The sequence below is a fragment of the Engystomops pustulosus genome, chromosome 8, assembly GCF_040894005.1.
Source record: "Engystomops pustulosus chromosome 8, aEngPut4.maternal, whole genome shotgun sequence".
NCBI lineage: Eukaryota > Metazoa > Chordata > Amphibia > Anura > Leptodactylidae > Engystomops > Engystomops pustulosus.
Window position 1 is genome coordinate 24,206,526 of NC_092418.1, and position 20,921 is coordinate 24,227,446.

At 43.2% G+C, this 20,921-nt stretch overlaps 2 protein-coding genes across 4 annotated transcripts in view; one reads left to right on the forward strand and one right to left on the reverse strand.

Moving 5' to 3' along the window:
- Window positions 1–210: 210 nt before the first annotated feature.
- On the reverse strand, window positions 211–15,777 carry BRAT1 (BRCA1 associated ATM activator 1). 3 transcript variants are annotated; one of them, XM_072120317.1, is made up of 14 exons: window positions 15,682–15,777; window positions 14,726–14,860; window positions 13,606–13,760; window positions 11,748–11,892; window positions 10,859–11,228; window positions 7,104–7,223; window positions 6,864–6,940; window positions 6,666–6,784; window positions 5,558–5,744; window positions 5,381–5,454; window positions 4,470–4,563; window positions 2,525–2,623; window positions 1,995–2,176; window positions 211–1,320 (listed from the first exon to the last, which is right to left on the reverse strand). In XM_072120317.1, the coding sequence occupies exons 2-14, from the start codon at window positions 14,850–14,852 to the stop codon at window positions 640–642; spliced, it is 2,430 nt and encodes an 809-aa protein (XP_071976418.1). In that variant the 5' UTR covers window positions 14,853–14,860; window positions 15,682–15,777; the 3' UTR covers window positions 211–639. The 3 variants fall into 3 exon arrangements, with proteins under 3 accessions (XP_071976418.1, XP_071976416.1, XP_071976417.1); XM_072120315.1 differs by having other exon boundaries at window positions 1,995–2,191; XM_072120316.1 differs by having other exon boundaries at window positions 1,995–2,191; window positions 14,726–14,857; window positions 15,682–15,775.
- A 181-nt stretch (window positions 15,778–15,958) lies between these two features.
- IQCE (IQ motif containing E) overlaps window positions 15,959–20,921 on the forward strand; it is a 28,281-nt gene continuing 23,318 nt past the window's right edge. The window contains exons 1-7 of the mRNA XM_072120321.1: window positions 15,959–16,094; window positions 16,609–16,698; window positions 17,306–17,374; window positions 17,658–17,700; window positions 18,415–18,561; window positions 19,590–19,721; window positions 20,563–20,633. Coding sequence (XP_071976422.1) covers window positions 16,645–16,698; window positions 17,306–17,374; window positions 17,658–17,700; window positions 18,415–18,561; window positions 19,590–19,721; window positions 20,563–20,633 — 516 coding nt within the window. The 5' untranslated portion in view covers window positions 15,959–16,094; window positions 16,609–16,644. The remainder of the gene's footprint in view (window positions 16,095–16,608; window positions 16,699–17,305; window positions 17,375–17,657; window positions 17,701–18,414; window positions 18,562–19,589; window positions 19,722–20,562; window positions 20,634–20,921) is intronic.

Genomic DNA, 20,921 nt, shown 5'->3' on the forward strand with positions numbered 1-20,921 from the left:
CTGTACATTGACCTCTGCCCAGGTCACAGAGCATGCCCATAACACAATTGGAGATCTCAATGAACACCAATTAGACTATGATGCCTATGGCCATAAGGCTGCCATAAAGCAAACTTCCAACTGCTGTTAAAGGGGTTTAGCCACTTTTAACAGCAGCTCATCCAATATAGCTGACCCCATAATCATAGAATTTAATAAGATACTGAAACATTCTTGTTAACTGGTTTTAATTAATACAAAAATAATATGGGTGATACATTCTTAATAAATGGTAACCTTGAGTTATCAACCCATTCTCTCAAAACTATATAACTTCTGTCTGTAGGTTTGTGATGATTTTTTGTGTTTGGCCAGACACAGAACTGGCGTTGCTTTCCACGGAGGTGGCAACACTATTGTTGCAGATTGGATCATATGGGGGGGTTGGTCCAACAATTACAACCCCCCTCTGATCCGAATCAATGTAAAAAACTGAGCCAGAAGAACGGCTCCACATTCAATTGAATGAAACCCAGGTTGCAGTTACACAGACTGGCCACTATACAAAGAATGGAGCAGTTTTGCTTCATTTCATGTGTCAAAACCCCACTGCTCTGTTATGGATGTGCATAGGTTAGAAAATCCCTTTAAATGTACATATCAATAGCAATCGGCGTCATGCATTTCTCCCCCCCATAAGGTGGCTTTGATGTCCTGCAGCAGTGACAGGGGGGTTTCTTGTAAATAATCGCTACTTTTGGACAGGGAACACTTCATGTTATCTAAGTCTATGTTCTTTAGGACCTCAGTGGCCCATTCTGTACGGGTCTTCTTGTCCCCAGCAGCGGCTTGGCTTGTGATAAGCTGCTCCAGCCAGTCCCTTCCGTGTAGCTCTGAGGTGTAGGCCTCTCCATTGCAGAGCTTTGCTTTCACACTGAGGAGTAGCTCACAGGCCTTTAAAGCCACCGGCCGGTCACAGTCACACAGACAAATCAGTAAGGCTTGGAGGAGCCCCACTTGTTCACATTTTACAAACGCATCTGAAATGGAGACCTTGCTTTGGCTAGTCGGTAACCCTATAGTGTACGGACAAGTCTGAGAAGGTCCCATATCAAGGATTTTGGATATATAGACGTCCACAAGGTCCAATGCGTTTACTTTTACCTCCCAATCCAGGTCACTGCATGTTGTCTCCAAAATCTGGGACAACAGGATTTCCGGGTCTTGAAACTTTTGCACTTTGCCTTTTCGTAGCCAATCAGTGAAGACTTTCACCACCGCCCTCCTGGGGAACCCTTCCGTGTCATTACCTAGGATATCCATTAGACTGGGCACCAGATCCTGTTATGAGGGACAAGATAACTTATTACTCTATTTTCCGGACTATAAGATGCACTTTGTAGTGAGATAGTCCAAAGGTCAGGAGGATCCAGCACTGCCAAACCCTCCTGACCACTGTCCTGTAGATATGGATGTAGCAGGACTGTGTGTGCGTGTAAAGGAATGGATGTAGCAGGACTGTGTGTGCGTGTAAAGGAATGGATGTAACAGGACTGTGTGTGCGTGTAAAGGAATGGATGTAGCAGGACTGTGTGTGCATGTAAAGGAATGGATGTAGCAGTGCTGTGCGTGCGTGTGAGGGAGCGGATATAGCAGTGCTGTGTTCGCATATGAAGGAATGGATGTAGCAGTGCTGTGTGTGTTAGTGAATGGATGTAGAAGTGCTAGGATATTTTTTAATTGCTGTCAAATATATTTTCCCTTTTTTTGGATGATGAATCTGGGATGTGTCTTATAGTCTAAAAAATAAGGTATATAATGTATACAAGTGGCTGCCCCCTGTGAAGACAATCTGCACTGCAGGAATTGTTAATGTGCTCAATTCTGTGCAGAGGATAGTCAGGGGTGATTTTCTAGCATATATATATATATTGGAAACCTATCCACCGGACAGATGATCTCTAACAGAGCGATCAGGCACTCACATGGAGAAAGCACGATAGACTGATACTGACCTCACATTTTAGGACTTCTGCAGATCTAAGGCCATCAGTTGATGAAGTTGGAACAAAACTAGTGATCTTTCCCATACAGGTAACGGCACTGGCACGAACATAACTCTCAGGGTCCTTAAGAAGATCCAGGACAAGATGAGGAATTCCACCTTCACTCAGGACCTGTGCAACATCTGCATGTCCTGCAACCAATAATCCTTAATCCATAGTCACACCAGCATTTATAATCCAATCCCAGCAAGATGTACAAGTGTGAAAATGGATTTACATTCTAGGATTTTACCTTCTCCTAGTAACACTGCTGTGCTCTTAGCGCTCTGCACTTGATGCTCAACAGCTCCTTCCCCCAGCTCCTCAATAGCAGGCATCTGATGCTTCAGAAATCACTTACAGCACAAGGGTCTGGCTGACAAGCAGCTCAATGCAGAGAACTAAGAGCACAGCAGTGTGAGGAGAAGATGAAGCTACAATATGAGAATAGTATTCTATTTTTCAAAGCAGTTTCCTAAAACATGTCAGAAGAAAATTACCTCCAAAAATAGCTGTAATGTTGGTGATAAACTCTAATGTGGTGTCTCGAACCTCCCAAAAAGGACTGCACAGACGCTTCATCATCGCAGGACAGAGACCTTCACATAGATAGAAAAAATGTATTATCTTTACATTCAACTAACCATTCTTATAAGTTGTATGTGAACTAAAAGGGGTTGTCCCAAGATTAAAGGGAACCTGTCCATTAAACTAACCCACACACGTAACTAAACATATCTTTGAAAACTGCAGTACAACTATCACTAATTTAAAGAGAAGAAGATAAAAAAATACCTATATTTAAACATAGTTAAAATCTAGAAACATCATCCAATATGTTTCAGAAATACACTCTTAGTCATGGCACTTTAGTGTTCTTAAAAACATACAGTGGTGTATGTTTTTAATGAGGCTGTTAAGAAAAAGTATGAATGTATGACTAAGGGTGTATTCCTGACACGTGTTGGCTGATGTTTCTGGATTTTAACTGTGTTTTAATAAAGAAGAAGATTTTTATCTCCTTGGTGCGGAGTTGATTTTGGATTATTTAATTGGATTAGGACATGGACATGGATTATTTAATGGATTAGGACATGGCTGGACTGAAGGCAGTCCAATACTCAGGTGTGTGAGTGTGGAAGCATATGTGTTTATAAAACTATCCCTATATTGTTCCTCCCCATGCCTGAAAAAGTTCCACGGTCCGTTTGTAAAGTTGAATCACCATCAATGCACTTGATCCTAGTCTGATCATCATCTTTCCTCCGAGCTGAGCCTGGCATATTCATGTCCATCCTGCTCAGCCACTCCTCCAGCTCATTCCCCCCTCTCTCAGGAAGGGGAGAGACACTGGCTGTGTGACACACTAAAGAGAATTCCTGAGGGAGGAGGAAATCAGGGAACTGCTCTTTTATCTTCAGACAGTCACATACAGTCAGCGTCTACCTCAACTCCCTCAGGAGTTGTCTTTAGTGAGTCAAACACAGCCAATGCGGCAGATTTACTTACCCGGCCCATTCGCGATCCAGCGGCGCGTTCTCTGTGGTGGATTCGGGTTCGGCCAGGATTTATGATGGTAGTTCCTCCGGCGTCCACCAGGTGGCGCTGCTGCACTGAAAAGCATCGGAACGCACTTCAATACACCGAGCTGGACCAAGTGAAGGTAAGCGCGTCCCAAGCGACACATTTTCGTTTTTTAAATGCGGCGGTTTTTCCGAATACGTCGGGTTTCGTTCGCCCATGCCCCCCCCCCCCCCCCCCGATTTCCGTCGCGCGCATGCCGGTGCGCCACAATCCGATCGCGTGCGCCAAAATCCTGGGGCAATACAGGTACAATTGGCGCAAATCGGAAATATTCGGGTAACACGTCGGGAAAACGCGGATCGGGCCCTTAGTAAATGACCCCCATTGTCTTTCTCAATCCTGACAGAGGGAGGAATGAGGTAACAGAGCCAAGTAGATGGATGAAGAGAAAGCACTTCCATTTTTTTTCCAGGAAGCTCGAGGCGCAGCTGAGAACACAAATGTGTATAGATGGTGAGTCAACTTTACAAAGCGACTGTAGAACTTTACAGGCATGGGGAGTAACAATATAGGGATAGTTATACTGCTGTATAATAAGTTATGTTTAGTTAGTGTTGGTAACCTGCTATCCCCCTATTCACAGGATACATTATGACTAGTGGGGAGGGGGTCCAACCGCTGGGATCCCCTTAATTATGAACATGTATGTCTCTGTAATAAATGGCACAACAGGTTGCAAGGTATTGTGGGACTGACTGAGATAAAAGAGGGTTGTATCTTATTTTTGGACATCTCCTTTAAATCTGGGTCAAAATGCACGAAGTTCTATTAAGGAGCTCAAAGGTAGAGGGAAGTGAACAATAATTCTTTAACACTGTGGAGAATATCCTTTTAACATGCAAGTTTGTGTCAGAGTTAGACCTTGTAGAAAGGTTCTTCCCTCTGCCCAATGCTCGCCAGATGAGTGCCAAACCTGCAGCCACCTCACCGATGCCTGGAAGGTCTTCTTCAGAACCTACAATGAAGAAAGAAAACTTTACATCTACAAAGTCTATTTTTTTTTTTTTGCAAATGCTCCAATAGCAAATCTCTGTACACACATCACAGGTAATCGATGTAAACATCTTACAACATGTGTAACCTTGTGGTGTCCACCTGCTACTTACTATTGCCACTACTACTGGATGAAGTAGCCACTTGCACAAAATACTTATCCTGATTAACCCCTGCAGACATGACAACGGTATAGTATGTTGTAGTGAGGGCTGCTTTATAGCACTACACAGTACAATATCTTTGTGGAGATCGCATAGACTCAGGAGAAGAGCTCGGCATGTACAGACTGCCAGGCTTCGGCCACAATTTGTGAACTCACTGATCACGGCCATTTAACGCCTAAGATGCAGCGGTCAGCACGGACCACAGCATCTAAGACATTCTGAGGCTCTTTCACACTGCATCGGCAACCCAACCTCCGGTATGAGCACCATGACATACTATTACTGCATGAAGCACTAAGTTACAGCACTCCATGCAGTAATAGTATGTCAAGGAGTGCTGAGAGGTTAAAAAAAAAATGAGGGGTTTATTTTTTCATCCTCTCCAGAAAGAATTAATGAACTGCAATCAAATGTACAATTCTTTTCGCAAAAACAAGCCCTTAACCAGTGACAATAATAAAAAGGTTACAGCACTTAGAACTCTGTCAGGAAAAAAAAGATTAAGCATTACTGTTCTTAAAAGGGTTGTCTGGCATCAGTATTTTTTACATAAGGGTCCCAAGGGGTGTAAAAAATAGCTTCTGCGTTCAGGGAAGAATTTAGACTTCTTACCGTGGGGTCAGTTTCTGGATTCTCTAGATAAGCGGTCAGCACATGATACGTCTTTCTCAGGTCCTCGGGTCTCACTAAAAAGTGAATATTAAGAAAAAATAAAATAAAGAAATATATAACGATCTTACGGTGCAAGACGACATTTAAAAAATGTGCAAAAGTCAGTATTTGCCTCACTTGGCCAATGAGAAAGACTTCTGATAGCATCCAGCGCTGACCTTTGAACTCGGAGAGAACCAATCAGTGACCTGCCCAGATGTAAAGCAGCGGGAGGTGAACCAGTGGCTTGTCCGGTGCAAAAGCAGAGAATCAGCACCACAGAGCTCAGTATAGAAGTATGAGGCAGCTTCATGGGAAGACAATCCTGAAAAAAAGACAAGGGAAATCAATACACTGGGTCTTAAAACTTTGTAGAAATCTGTAGTGTGCATGAATAGCGAGTAGCGGTTTCTGGTCCTTATGTGACTTGACATCTTCATTTTCTAGCATCTTTTCTCTCTGCAGTCTCTATCTTTAGTTTATATTGTTCTCTGCGGACCTAGCTGCTGTGACTCCCTGCTCCCCCTCCCCTCTGCATAGACTCATATGTCATCTGACACCTCTGTGATCTTCTGTTGTCTTGCAAGCAAGAAAGAATTATGCAGAGATTTCAGAGTGAAAAGCAGATTAGGAGGGAAGGATGATAAGTTACTTTCCTCTGAGCTGATATATCACAACTTTCCTGTGCTCATTTTGCTTTAATGCAAAGTTTATTGAAAAGTTATAGTTTTGCTCATTACAGGCAGTCCCCGGGTTACGTTCAAGATCGGTTCTGTAGGTTTGTTCTTGAGTTGAATTTGTATGTAAGTCTGAATGGTATACTTTATACTTGTAACCACGACCAATTTTTTGGGGTCTCTGTGACAATTGGATTTTAAAAATGTTGGACTGTCATTAGAACCAGGATTGACAATAAAGCTTAAATGCAGACGCCTGTGATAACTGTTATAGCTGATTATTGTAGCGTAAGGCTAAAGTTCAGGAAATTACCAACATCCAGTGGTCCGTTTGTAACTAGGGGTCGTCTGTAAGTCGGATGTTTTTAAATAGGGGACCACCTGTACTTATGTAGAATCTTTGTTTTTTTTGAACACTACATTTTTTCAAAAATTCTATACAAAAATGAATAAATACACACTCTGAATATGCATTGTTTAGCTCATTTGTGTATATGTTGCATCCACAATTTGGGGGCAGCACAGTTTTATAGTGGTAGAGACCTTATTTAGTAGTATTTACAGTTTACCTTTGCACGTAGCTCTGATAGATGGCTAAGGCACTGACATAGGAGACTGACACATGACGTCTTCTTAGACAACAGATTCTCTACCGCGGCAGGGTCAGAGACAAGCTCATCCAGAAAGCCTGAAGAAAATGTAGAGAATTATAAGAAACATCACTTTTCCACACACAGCACCGATAACATTGCTGCAGTGTATAATACCTGTCCCTGACCCTCTCAGTACACAATCTAGCGGCTGCAGTAATACACACACGGCTCGCAGGCAGACGTCTTGAGGACTGGAAAAAGAGGAAAGCAAAAACCATAAACGCCAAATTGTCAATTTTCGAATAAGTAAGGGGAATAACAGAGGAACAGCACAACACAAAGATATAAGAGGAAATGTGTTCTGATAAATCAGACCTATCAGGAGACAATAAAGGAAGACAAACTTGTACTTACCAAGACTTAGATTTCAAAATGCCGAATGCCAGGGAACCGGCCTGCGCTGGACTTAGACTTTTCAGCGCCTGATTCATGACTGTCCATAGATTGTGCTCAAGATAATATAGAACTGGAAATCTGACATTTGAAGAAAATTACAATTTAGCCATGCAGCTTATATACCTCCTAATTCCCCATATCCGGAGCACATTTACATGGACAAATTCAAATAGTTAATCTCTTAAAGAGAACCCGTCATGCAAAATAACCCCCCTAAACTAAATATATTTTCATAAACTGCCATTAGAGAGCATTGCCTCTATCCCTTCATTGTCCCTCTACATGCCTGTAAACCTAAGCAATGAGGTCCTAAAGCTGTATGCAAATGACCTGTGAAATGTCCAATGAAGCATTAGCATATTCAAGCTGTCCACTCTATTCATGAGTGGGAGGCACAGCCACACCCCCAGTGCATGACTGACAGCCTGTGTAATGATGTGAGGCTGTATAATGATGTGCTTCCTGGTGCTGGTGCCCACGCCCCCTGCAGCCTGTGTGTGCATGTGTGTGTGTATAGGAGAGATACAGCAGCTCCAGGCAGCCATGTTACAGCAGAACATGTCAGATTCATGTGTAGCTGATGTCTGTGTCTCACCTGTATATTAGGAGGATGCAGCATGTCAGCAGATGCAGCGCACACACTAGCCATGCTTTACTATACATTACACACAGACATGAGCAGGGGGAGGAGAGGGGAGGGGTAACAGGGGTGACATCACTGCCTCTGACCATGTGACCAGCCTCATTTACATGATAATAAATAGAGGATTTTACAATGAATAATGTATGAAATAACTAGATAAAGGCTGGGATGGGATCCTTGTGAGCTGCTCCAACAGGTAGTAGTGACAGGACTAGTGACACAGACCTGATGACAGGTGTCCTTTAAACCGTGGCACCTAGAAATACAAATTCTCGTGCCATATTAAAGAGGAGAATCTCCCCTTTAATATAATATCAGGATTGTATTTCTAGGAGATAGAGAACTGTAAAATTTGCTGAGAAAATAAAAATACAAATTATAATTCCTGATGGAATATCTTTGGTTCGGTTTCAACTACAAACACAATCCTGATATGATATTAACTTCTAAAGGTTTTTATTAGCCAATAAAATACAATCCTGATATCATATTAAAAGGAGATTCTCCTCTTTTTTTAAAAAGATATTAATTGAGTAGAAGAAATGTTATACAGTTAACATTGGAAATACAACATTCAGTAAGAACATGTTTTACATATCGAGCAGATATATTGTAGTGAGATATTACTTCTTTCTACCCGGTATAATCCTGTGACTCCTATATTACATATCAATAGACAGCAGAGACACAACGTGCGTCTCTTAGGAACTGTCTCATGGCCTCAATGGTTTCAAATGTCTCAAAGCAAAGTCCTGCATAATGATTGCATGAGGTTATGAGCGTGCTTCATTAAAGCTAAAAGCATAACAGGGATGGGGAGGGGGAAAAAAAAGGGGGGAGAGCATTGGAGTGAGCCCAGATTTCCAGCATCACAACGACATCATTAGAAATATTAATAGAATACTAACACCAGCTACAGTCCTCCTCTGTTTGTCCAATAAATCGTGGAAGCCAAAAAAAGGAGACCTATGCACATTATTAGTTCAAGCGGCCAAAACGATAATTCCCTTAAAATGGTTACAAAAAGAACCCCCCACGATGGCAGAATGGCTGGATAGGGTGGACCACATTCACAGAATGGAGGAGTTAGCTAGCTGGGAGATGAGGCAACATGACAAACACACCACACTATGGGCGCCATGGCTACTTTTTAGGAACCTACCATGACAAAAGTAGTCCACACGTGGATGATCCATGTGTGGACAGAAGGACTATGCAGTAGGGGAGACCTTATATGCAAGAGCTACTCTGCAAACCTAAGCAAATAATACAATGACTTTCACCTATGCGTAAAAATACTTATATAGGAAATTCTTTATACAGGCGGTCCCCTACTTAAGAAGACTCGACTTACATACGACCCCTAGTTACAAACGGACCTCTGGATATTGATAATTTGTTGTACTTTAGTCCTAGCCTACAATGATCAGCTGTAACAGTTATCACAGGTGTCTGTAATGAAGCTTTAGTGTTAATCCTGATTCTTATGACAACCCAACATTTTTAAAATCCAATTGTCACAGAGACCAAAAAAGTTCTGGCTGGGATTACAATGATAAAATATACAGTTCCGACTTACATACAAATTCAACTTAAGAACAAACCTACAGACCTTATCTTGTATGTAACCCGGGGACTGCCTGTATATAATATCAAGTGAAACAAGGGACTAGGAATCAATGCAAAAAACTTTCTGTGCACCTGTTTATGTATCTGTTTTGTTAAAGTGCTCTAAGTTGAGTTAAGTTAACTATATCTGGTTTATTTTATTTTAATTATACAACAAATGTGTACAAGCTATTATATTTGTATGGGTGTGACCATATGATATGTGCGATTGATCTTGACAATATATTTGTTGTACATTGTTAAACTATTGTGAAAACCCAATAAAAAATATTTAAACAAAAAAAAAAGAAATATTAATAGAATACTATTACCACCCTTCCTGATGAAGCCTCAGTTAGTATCATGTTGTTAATATTTGGATTTACCTTATATACTCGAGTATAAGCCTAGTTTTTCAGCACAAAAAAATGTGCTGAAAACCCAAACTCGGCTTATACTCGAGTAAAAAATATATAGGTTTTACCAGGTTTTTGTGGTAAAATTAGGGGCCTCGGCTTATACTTGGGTCGGCTTATACTCGAGTATATACGGTAATTGTTATCTCTCAATCTGCCCAGGGTCCCCTTCAAGTTCTGTAGGTGGTACCATTCTGTATAGCGTAGTTTTATCATTAGCAGTTTTATCTCGCTGTCTGTAAGGTGTGTAACTATAAATTTTTTCCTCTTTAATAGGACACCAGAATTGTGAGATCTAAGCCACACTCCTGCCTGTCATCTGAAGGCTGAAAGCATAAGGAGCTATAGAGGACCCTTTGCAAAAGTACATGCACCCTTGATGCTGTAAACAAATTTGACAGTAAACAAATTTCTAACATATTTTGGTAAAGATTTATACAATGTTAGCGCTTCTTAAAAAAAAAAAGCTTTAACGGGAAAAAAATTGATATGTAAAGCGGTTCGCAAAATGGAAATGCAAACAATGACCTGAACATTCTGGCACAATTGACCCCCGGTCGCTAACGGGTTAAATGTATTCAACAAAATTGATCGAGGAGGGGGTGTCGATCATGAGACAGGGGGTTTCTATTTTTACTAACTGAATAATAGGTGGGTGCGGAATGGGTCCTGTCACTCCATCCAATACTATATGGGAGACCAGACACAGAGCACAGCGTTGGGGTATCTCTGGCTCTCTTATTGGAGTGGATAACCAAACATTGTGCCCAGCAATTACCGTCACTTCCATAGTATTGAATTAAGTGGAAGGACTCATAATCGACCTGCTGCTTCATTCAACTAGTGAGAACAGGACCCACATTCTTGGGATCAATGTGGTCAATTTCTACCAAAGAGGGTTTTGCTGCAAAATCATGAAACCACTTTGCTCTAATCTGAATGTCCACACTAGTCGTGTGAATACATTTGGAGGGTTTCCTGCTGGAAATACTATATGGCACTGCGAACACACCCTAAAAAAGGCTTCCATGTATTTTTGTATTTACCTGGTTACAGCAAGTAACATTTCCTCTAGGTGAGGTGCGGCATGGGAAGGCTTCTGCTTCAGAAGATTAGTGGCCACTTCTGCTATTCGAGGCCAGAGAACATCCGCCGTGGAGTCCGTGCAGTCCCTGAAGATGGAGGTCAGGGCTTTTAGTGACTGAGTGACTGGCTGGAAAGAACCAGAGGTCAGGAGTTTCTCTAAGTGACTCAGGATCCTTAGGGCCATCACAGGGAGGTCACATAAATGGACAATCGATGAATGTCCTGCCAACTTCACACACATGAGAAACACGTGGGCTATCAGCTCATTGACTGCAGATGCTACAAACAAGCTGGAGTCCATCTGAAGGTTCAACATGGTCTCCATTATTCCTGAGGGGGACAGAAAACAACAGAATTTGGACAAAAAAAAAACCAAAAAAACACTTGGACCTTCTATTTATATCCCACGTTGGACGACTGATCTGCACATCAGGACTGCTGCGGGCATCGCACACACTCCTGCTGCACCCCAGAAGTAGGCGGGGCAGTGGTGCGCCCACCAGGGACCAGAGAAAGGGAGCCGACCTTGGCCAGGGTTAACATCAGCCATTGGTCTGTGTTTTAAAACTGGATAGGTGGGTAACCGACACTGTCGCTGATCCCTGGAGTGGAGTCTTCACACCTGCGTGGATCTCCCTGACACAGCGCCTAGTCGACTCTAATATGTATATAATATATATGTGGTCCAAATAAAGTTTTGACACCATCTAATCAGTGCTGATGTAGCCAGGCTGTACAGAGGCATACCTAACAACAAGGGGAATTTCACTTCAACTTCCACTTTATTCATAAATTGCCATGAGGAGCAACAGAGGAACGGCACAATGTAGAAGTCATCACAGTCCCTACCTTTTGTGTGCAGAAAGTGTAACGCTTCTTGGTGCTGGGCCATACTAAGCAGGCCTTGTATCCAAGCTCTCCTTATAGATGCATCCTTCCATGTATCACTGGTGTAGATACTTTCCCCAAACATATCCTGGATTATGTTATTAGACTGAAAAAGCAGAGAAGAGACTTAGGAAATGGAGACGATACGTGTTTGCTGCACAAGAGCTGGGCAACATGCATGTATCAGTCACTATGGAGGACTGTAGCAAAAACCACGGTTTGAAACTCTGCAATGTATGTCATACTGGGGCTGTGGAGACGGTAAGCTAAACTTTTGACTCTGATTCTTCAATTTCCCTAACTCCGCCTCCAATTCTACCAAAATGGTCACAGATTTCGACTCCAGGGTCCTGTTTTCCTGATCACTCTAGCAGTTCTAACATGGGAGCAGGCATTCCTTCCCAATGCCTGAAAGAAGATGCACAACCTGTGCCGACAGGCCACATGCAGACTTCTTGAAGCCCTGAGTTGTGGATCACTCTCTGCTGACAGTCAGGGTCCAATAAGCACTTCCATAACTGATGGTTATGATGGTCCATTTGTACAGAAGGCAATCTGCAGCTGAGAAGTTCTCACTGCTCCCGGGTCCTCTCCTGCCACCCTGCATCCTCACTGCTCCCGGGTCCTCTCCTGCCCCTCTGTTCTGTGTCCTCACTGCTCCCTGGTCCTCTCCTGCCCCTCTGTTCTGTGTCCTCACTGCTCCCTGGTCCTCTCCTGTCACTCAACTCTGTTTCCTCAATGCTCCCGGTTCCTGTCCTGGCACTCCACACTTCTTCCTGGTCCTCTCCTGCCCCTCTGTTCTGTGTCCTCACTGCTCCCTGGTCCTCTCCTGTCACTCAACTCTGTTTCCTCAATGCTCCCGGTTCCTGTCCTGGCACTCCACACTTCTTCCTGGTCCTCTCCTGCCGCTCGGCTTTAGGTCCTCATTGCTCCCTGGTCCTCTCCTGCTGTTCGGCTCTATGTCCTCCATATGCTGCTCCACTCGGTCTACTCACTGCTCCCTGGTCCTCTTCTGCTGCTCCACTCTGTCCTCACTGCTCCCTGGTCCTCTCCTGACACTTTGCTCTGTGTCCTCCCTGGTCCTCTCCGGACACTCTGCTCTGTGTCCTCACTGCTCCCTGGACGCTCTGCTCTGTGTCCTCTCCAGAAGCTCTGCTCTGTGTCCTCACTGCTCCCTGGTCCTCTCCGGACGCTCTGCTCTGTGTTCTCACTGCTCCCTGGTCCTCTCCGGACAGTCTGCTCTGTGTCCTCACTGCTCCCTGGTCCTCTCCGGACGCTCTGCTCTGTGTTCTCACTGCTCCCTGGTCCTCTCCGGACAGTCTGCTCTGTGTCCTCACTGCTCCCTGGTCCTCTCCGGACGCTCCGCTCTGTGTCCTCTCCAGACGCTCTGCTCTGTGTCCTCACTGCTCCCTGGTCCTCTCCGGACGCTCTGCTCTGTGTTCTCACTGCTCCCTGGTTATTTTCTGCTGCTATCCTGATACAGGTTATATGCGTTGGGGTAAGGACACAGAGCAGAATGGCCCCAGGAGCAGGAGAGAAAGTGGTAAGAACTTTTCAACTGTATTGTACTGCTCCTGGTACAGATCTGGGTCCTGATGCTACACATACAATGCTCTGGGGTCCCTACATTATTATTATTGTTGTCTGCTCTGGGGTATCCACTATTTGTTTTCTCTGAATACATCACTTGGTTTCTGGGGTGGTTATTTTTTGCTTTACTGCACTTATAATTTCAGTGGTGGTATTTTTTACTAAATCTATATGTGATCGATCTTTTGAAAATGTCTAATTTTGTATTGTATGGATCGTCTTTGCTTACATTCAGATATAAAAATCCTCCTTTCTGAGCTGCCAGGACTCCAACCAGTCTAATAGAAAAAGCGAGAAGGTTGTGGTCTGCATCTTCTAGATTCAGCACCTGCTGAAAGAGTCCTGGGATACACGGATTCTCCTTCAACAGCTCCTCGGCAGAAACTAAAAGAGAAGAAACCAAAATAAGACAATCAACATTCGATAACGTGAAAAAAAAAACGCAAAAATGTAGGTTATGACCAAAAAAACTGTGGTGGTTTTATACTTGATATGTGATACTGAAAGAAAGTCAGGTCCTGTTCATATTATGTAACTGGTGCGGTAACTGATAGTCCTAGGTGGTCACATAACATCCCACTGGAGGGGTAAACAATGCACCAGAGGTCTACGCCACAAGATCAGGGAGCTGGTGAAACCTTTGATTTTTGTTTTTCATGTCAGCTGACCAAGAGTTTTATGTTTAAGGACAAAATTATGCAGATGAGCCTGAGGGGCTCCTAGTTTCATAGGTGTTGATGGAGCCTGGAGCCCTTCTGTTTTATTTGCATCATTTTTAAAGCATTTTATCTTTAAAAAAAAAAGTGTATAAGAGGCTAAAAGAAGAGCAAATACTGTCAGAGAGGCCACACACCAACATGTAAATTAAAAGATGTCCTTTAAAAACTACTTGCACCCTTAGAAAATTGCAAACTAAAAGGCAAAAATTGAATTGAAGTTTTATTATTTCTATCTATTATGAAATTTCCAAGTTTAATGCATATGCAAGGCAGTTGGTGCACTCACGGTGTCCTCAGCACCCACAGCACACTTATTTCCACCCGAATAACTTCCATCTTCTTCCAGTCTCCTCCCATGATTCTCTTAGGACAAAACACCTGCTTATGTGAAGGAGAAGGAGTAATCCAGGCAGCAATGGCAGTGCTCCGGGTGCTGAGTACACCACGGGTGCACTAACTGTCTCATTAGCATAAAGTTTCAAATGGAAATATTTTGGAAACTACATAATGGACAGAAATAATGAAGGGCTGTTGGAAATCACATTACATTTCTTTACAACATGCTGACAGCAGCTTATAATGCTTGAGGAGGGGGTAGACTCCCTTGAAGCCATAAGAACTATCCATTACCTGTCCCCAAAAGGCACCTAAACCAGTCCAGCAGTTTCTCATAGATGGAGTCGTCCGTCATGAGCTGCCTGTTGTCAACCAGGACAGTGCAGACGCCAGGGAGTAGCTGGGAACACTCTGCGTCCATACTGACTGCTGGGGAAGAAAATTATATACATATTAGCAACATATTTCCCTATTTTGATTACTTTTATATGTTTGTCATCACAAGATGGGCCCAGATTTTAGCACACACTGATGTGCATGTGACGGAAAGATCACAGCATATATCATAGTACAGCAGTGTGAGGATAGATGTCTGCCACCAGTCCGACCCCTTGTGTCCCCCAGTATTTTAACAGGTAACTGGACCCTGCAGATGCTACATATGAATGACATGGCATTAGCCGCAGCATTCACAGTCTCAGCAAGCAGACAGTTTGTCGGCTCTAGGTTTTAATAGGCCCCAGAGCCTCAGTGGGATTCTTTGCAATGAACTCAGAAACTAAAATAGTCTCTAGTTTATCACCCCAAAGAGACCATTCATGGGTTATTTTATATTAAGCCCCACATGGGCTGCCGGTAACTGAGATTGGGCCATGTGGGTCCCTCCAGCAGCTCTGGGCGCAGAAATACCAGGTGCTGGTGTCAGTTTATAGCTTACGTATATGATTCCACTTATTTTGTGGCTTATGATCATTTCAGTATTTAATTTCTCATATTCAAACACCTTCAATTGTGGAAGAATTACAAGCACAGAGCACAGCAGTGTGAGGACACACTTCTGGTGCACTACATATTGATTGCCATCCCATATACAGGTTTCTATACCCCCTGGGCCTCATCTTTATTCAGGGCTGAGTTAAGTAGTTTCCCATAGCAACCATTCAGCACTGGGAATTGGTTGGGCAACAATAACCATCACCACACTTGATGCCTACTAATATAATGAACCCAACAGAGAGCCCAAGTCTCACCCTCCTTCGAATGGATAGCAAATTATAGGAGCAGCCGCAACATGCTGGAGATCCTGGAAGTCGCGGTGATATGACGTCACATGCCATCACGATACTGCGGCGGCCATCTTTAATTTGGGAAACAGTGCTATGTTAAATAAAAATCGAAAATTAAGTTATATGATTGTTGAAGGGAACGATAAAAGATTTTAAACGTAAGAGACAATGTCATTTTTATAAAGTATTAATAAAAAAGGTATCTTGCCCAAATCCAATATGGCGCCCGAGGAGTCAGTGACGGGCTACTGCTGCCAGAAATGGCTCCGGGTTGCGGGGAATTGCTTTGTCCCCTCCTTGGTTTCGGTTGCTAAGGACTCGATGAGAAGCCCGGAGGCTGAGGTGAGGGTCGGGGCCTGTCGTGTTGCTGGATGCAGGTGAGTAAAGAGGGGGTTAATTATATATAGAGATAAGAAGGAATATAATGCAAGTCCCCTGCACTGTATACTGACACAGAATCACCTCACACATGAACAAACACACAGGTATTGATATTGTCACTACAGTGAATTGTAACCCTGCACACATTCCCGCTTTATCGCACATTTCCTGTACGGCAGGACCTCTACCTGACGCGTCAGATTTACCAAAACCTTGTATTCCCCTATAAAATATCAATTCTGAATCCTCTTTCCCTATATCTCTGCATTGTGCGGTTCCTGTGTTATTATTTTATAAATTTGTAAAGAAATTGACAACTGGGTGTCTTCTGCCAATTGATAACTGAGTGTCTGACCAATTCGTGCCGAAACAAACCTCATAAATACGTGGGGATGGTACCACCCAGTTGTCAATTTGTTCACCTATTTCTAGGAGGAATAACGTAGGTACGGCACGTCTCTAGGTGACCCTGTATGTATATAAGTGACACGGCTCGTTCTTCTACTGCAGAGCCGCGGTGTGTGGAGTAGTTGAGCGCAGGGAGCAATGTCTTGGCTTTCCAGTAAAAATGGCACCGAAGCTGAAGAACTTGAAGATGCGGTGAGTTACCAGCGATAAGGACGGAACTTTTTTTACTCCTGAGCTGCGCTCACGATTCTGCTGATCTCAATACGGCTGTCCGGAGGTTGAAAAACATGGATTCTTTCTTCCTAAAACAGCAGCTCAGCTCTAGAGAAATGAATGGTGCTATGGTCAGGTGAGGAGCTGTTTTTGGAAGAAAGCAGCCATGTTTTTCAATCCCTGGACAACCACTTCTTATAGCGCCCATTAAAGGTACTTCATCAGCAGCGATGCCTTTCTACGGCGCTGCATCAGAAGAAGATTGCTGCTGTGTTATCACATCCCAGGACCGGTAGTAACACCTGGGATTGTAAATGCTCCGGTACTGGGTGTTTAACCCCCCCCCCCCCCCCCCTTAGACACCACGGTCAAATATAGACCACAGTGTCTAAACAAGTGCAGGAGCAGCGTGCCGCCTCTGCTACCCATCAGCCCCATGGAGCTGCTTTTGCAGAGTGCCGATGGCGTCTCACAGCAGCCCCTGGTTCTCTGAAGGACCCCAGGGCTGCCTGTCCAGAGGACCGTAATGACAGTATAATGTAATACATGTTAGTAATTTTTGTTTTACTTCTTTGCTGATTTACAGTATCGTGAACTGTCCCCGCTGGGTGATGACGCCATCTCTGCTATTACCTATGAATCAGACACAGAAAAGGTATGTAGGATGTTATAATAAGGCCCATATACTATCAGTATACAATATATACTCGAGTATAAGCCAACCTGAATATAAGCAGAGGCACATAATTTTACCACAAAAAAATAGCTAGCTAGCTCCCTGCCCCCCAGTATATAGCCTGGCAGCTCCCTACCCCCCAGTATATTGCTTGGCAGCCCACTGCCCACTGGATATACCCCAATATAAGCCAAGTGGGACATTTTTATTTGTTTATTTTAACTTTCATACTTTTTTTTTTATATATATAATATTTCTGTAGAAAGTAAAGAAGAAGAAATCAAGCAAGCCGCCAAGGTCACAGAGTAAGTGCCTGCGCCTGTGCTCCTCTGGGGTTGCTTTCTGAACAATTCAGCTGTGCAGTACTGATTGGTGGGAGTCGGATCCCCACACATGATAAAGAGATCATAGATTTTTGGACTATAAGACGGACTATATGTTTTGGCAAAAAAAAGTGCCTGTGTCTTATAGCCCAAAGATTGAGGAATTCAGCACTGCCAGACCCTCCTGACCCCTCTCCTCGTTCATCCCTATAGTGTAACTGCAGGACCCGGAGTGATGTCAGAACCATGTGAATGATCACATGCGCTCTGCAAGGTCCTTAAACACTTTCATGCTGCCAGGGATGGGGCCAGGGAAGAACTTATGGCTGGGAATGGGTATAAAGAAGAACTGTGTGTGTGAATGAATGTAGGAGAGTTGAATGTGCTGTACATGTGTGTGATCAACAGGGCATTTGAATTGGTGTCAAAAATGTTTTTCCTTTTTTTGGGTGACTAAATCTGGGGTGCATCTTATAGTCAGAAACGTATAGTAAATGAGGTGGAATAACCTTATAAAAGAGTTTTTCAGTTATACTGGGAGGCATTTGGTTCCTCTTAGAGACAGCCCTGATTGGGATGACAGTGGTGTCAGTGACCATTCTGCCTCCCGTGACTTCATTGATTCGCATCACGCTTTACTGTCTATCATTAGTATTGTTTCAGAAGATTTCATAGTTTTCTTGTTTCTTCTTGCAGATTCTCCGTATCTCTCCAGTGCAAGGCTGAACCCTAGAAAAGCCCCTGTATGGAGATCTCTAAAAGGGACGGGTCAGATGCACACAGAGAACCCGACAATGAAAGTCCCGAGACAGCTGTGGCTAGCCTCCCTGAAGCAGGGCAATGGTAACGCTCCGGCCGTGTTCTTCTTAATAACTAATTTTAGAAGAATAATCAAGTCCTTGTCATACAAGCGGAATCTCATCTCTGAGCTGTGGGGGGTGTCAGAATAATCTCATCCAAATTTCAGCTTTCATTGTAGTGAATCCAGTCTGATAACAGAAGTTTAATGGGGTCAATGCCCAATCGTAATTCTTAGAGTCGATGAATTATTTAGGTCTGTACAGTTTGCTTCTTCAGACTGGACATATATTGAGCAAAAATTCTTGTATCCTGCAATGCATTTATTCTGTGCATGTATAATATGTGCAAATGTTATCTGAAGTATAGACCCCACTGGTCCTGATGACACATCTTATAGAAGTGATGCATTGAACATGTGCATGTGGCGGAGGATCATTAATTTAACCTCATCAGCTGTGATGATAACCTATAGGCATTGGTGATGACTGTCTGTTAGTCTTATTAGCATACGCTGGGGTTGTTATATTGACTGAGGCATCTTCGAGTTTAACAGTGAACAGATGCTGCTGATGTTGAGTGGTCAATTATGTAACATTGCCCCATGAATGTGGTAAGGTCTTTCCCTTTACAATCTGGGATGTCAAACTCACCGGGGGCCACATCAGCCCCGTGGTTGCTCTAAAACGGCTGAATGTTATCTTATTACTGTATAAATTATATCTACTCAAGCTTTTTAGTGGTTACTTGTAGATAGCATTAGGCTACATTCACACTGCCGTATGGGTGACGTATATACCACCCTGATAGATTGCAATGGGCGCACAGCACCGCGCGGGAGCGGTACGGTGCGGCACCATTCCATACCCGGGAGAAAGATGGGACATGTCCTATCTCTCCCCGGAATACGGCGCCGTGCACCAAATGTCGCTATGGTGAGGGGTGGGGGTGAGCAGCGTGTGAATGTAGCCTAAGGGTGCATTCAGACGGCCAGGTGCTTGCCTGAACTGGATCCCAGGTGACTAAAGGTGCTATGAAAATTATTATATGGACTCCCTTTGTCTGTCCCTCAGGCCTTACTCAGCCTTTGAAATCTGACATTGACATTGGCCAGGCCTGGGTGAGCCCCGGCACCAGCACTCCAGAGTATCTTAAGGATGCCCTTGGAATGAAGAAACCCAAATATTCCCGTTCCTCTAGTAACGGTAAGTAAAAGATAGACATGTAACTGTAATTAGACTTTGAAAAAATTGTGTCTGTGGCTTTTATGTGCAGAAAAACTTTTGAGTATACTGGACAAACACTGTACAGGGACAAACACAATATAGTCCTCATCTATGATGCCTTCCCACAGAACTACTGTCCCATACGGAAAGTTTGAGAACTGTATGGGACAGAGGGAGGGGACTTGTGATATCATAAATGACTGTCATACTAGGAGTCCGGGTACCACTGTAGTGTTTGGTCTGGGAAATAGATCCACCACTCAGTCCGTATTTGGTGTGGGTATAGCCATCAGAAACCGTTCTTAAACATAAGCTCTATATCATCAGTGAAGGCCGTATGTATGTATGTGTGTGTATATGTAATATAGACATACATATAAATATATATACACACACTATGCTGTTTCACACTTGGTCATTGCTTGATTTATGGCAATACACTTTGATACAGTAATGACTCTTTGTGACTTAGCCAAACCCTATAAAGGAGGTATTTCTCCAAAAACATCTCTTCTCTTGATCAAGGGTGTAGTATGTGGTATTGCAACTAAGCTCCATTAACTTCTATAGAACTGAGCTGCGATACCAGCCCACACAAGTGCACATAAGCTTGGGTTTATGTTTCGTCTAATGTGTAGAATGTAGTCGGCTGCACTTATGTGCCTGGTTTAAAGGACAATGTGAAACCATGATTCCTGTGTGAACTGAACCTTACCCTTACTCTTTACACAAAGAAATAGACTTATTCTGGGTTTGTACTTGCTGTCTGTGTTGTTGAATGATGTTTAATAGCAGATTTAATATTGGTTTTGAATCCTAGGTTATGTACCTGGAACCCCAGATTATAAAGAGAAAGAAGACATGTATGACCAGATCCTAGACCTAAAGAAGGTACAGGATGAATGAAAATAAAACTGTATTGTTTGTGGGGCGTGATCACAAAATGTGATAAATTCTGTACACTTCTATCCTATAACTTCATCCTGAGCCTCCTGGTTCAGGAATAGAAGGCCAGAAGCACAGTGATGAGCAGTAAAATGATGATATAATGTGTGTATGATATATATCTCTATAACAGTTATTAAATGAAGCTTTATTGTAAATCCTGGTTCTTGTGACAATCCAATATTTTTAAAATCCAATTGTCACAGAGACCAAAAATATTTGTCTGGAGCTACA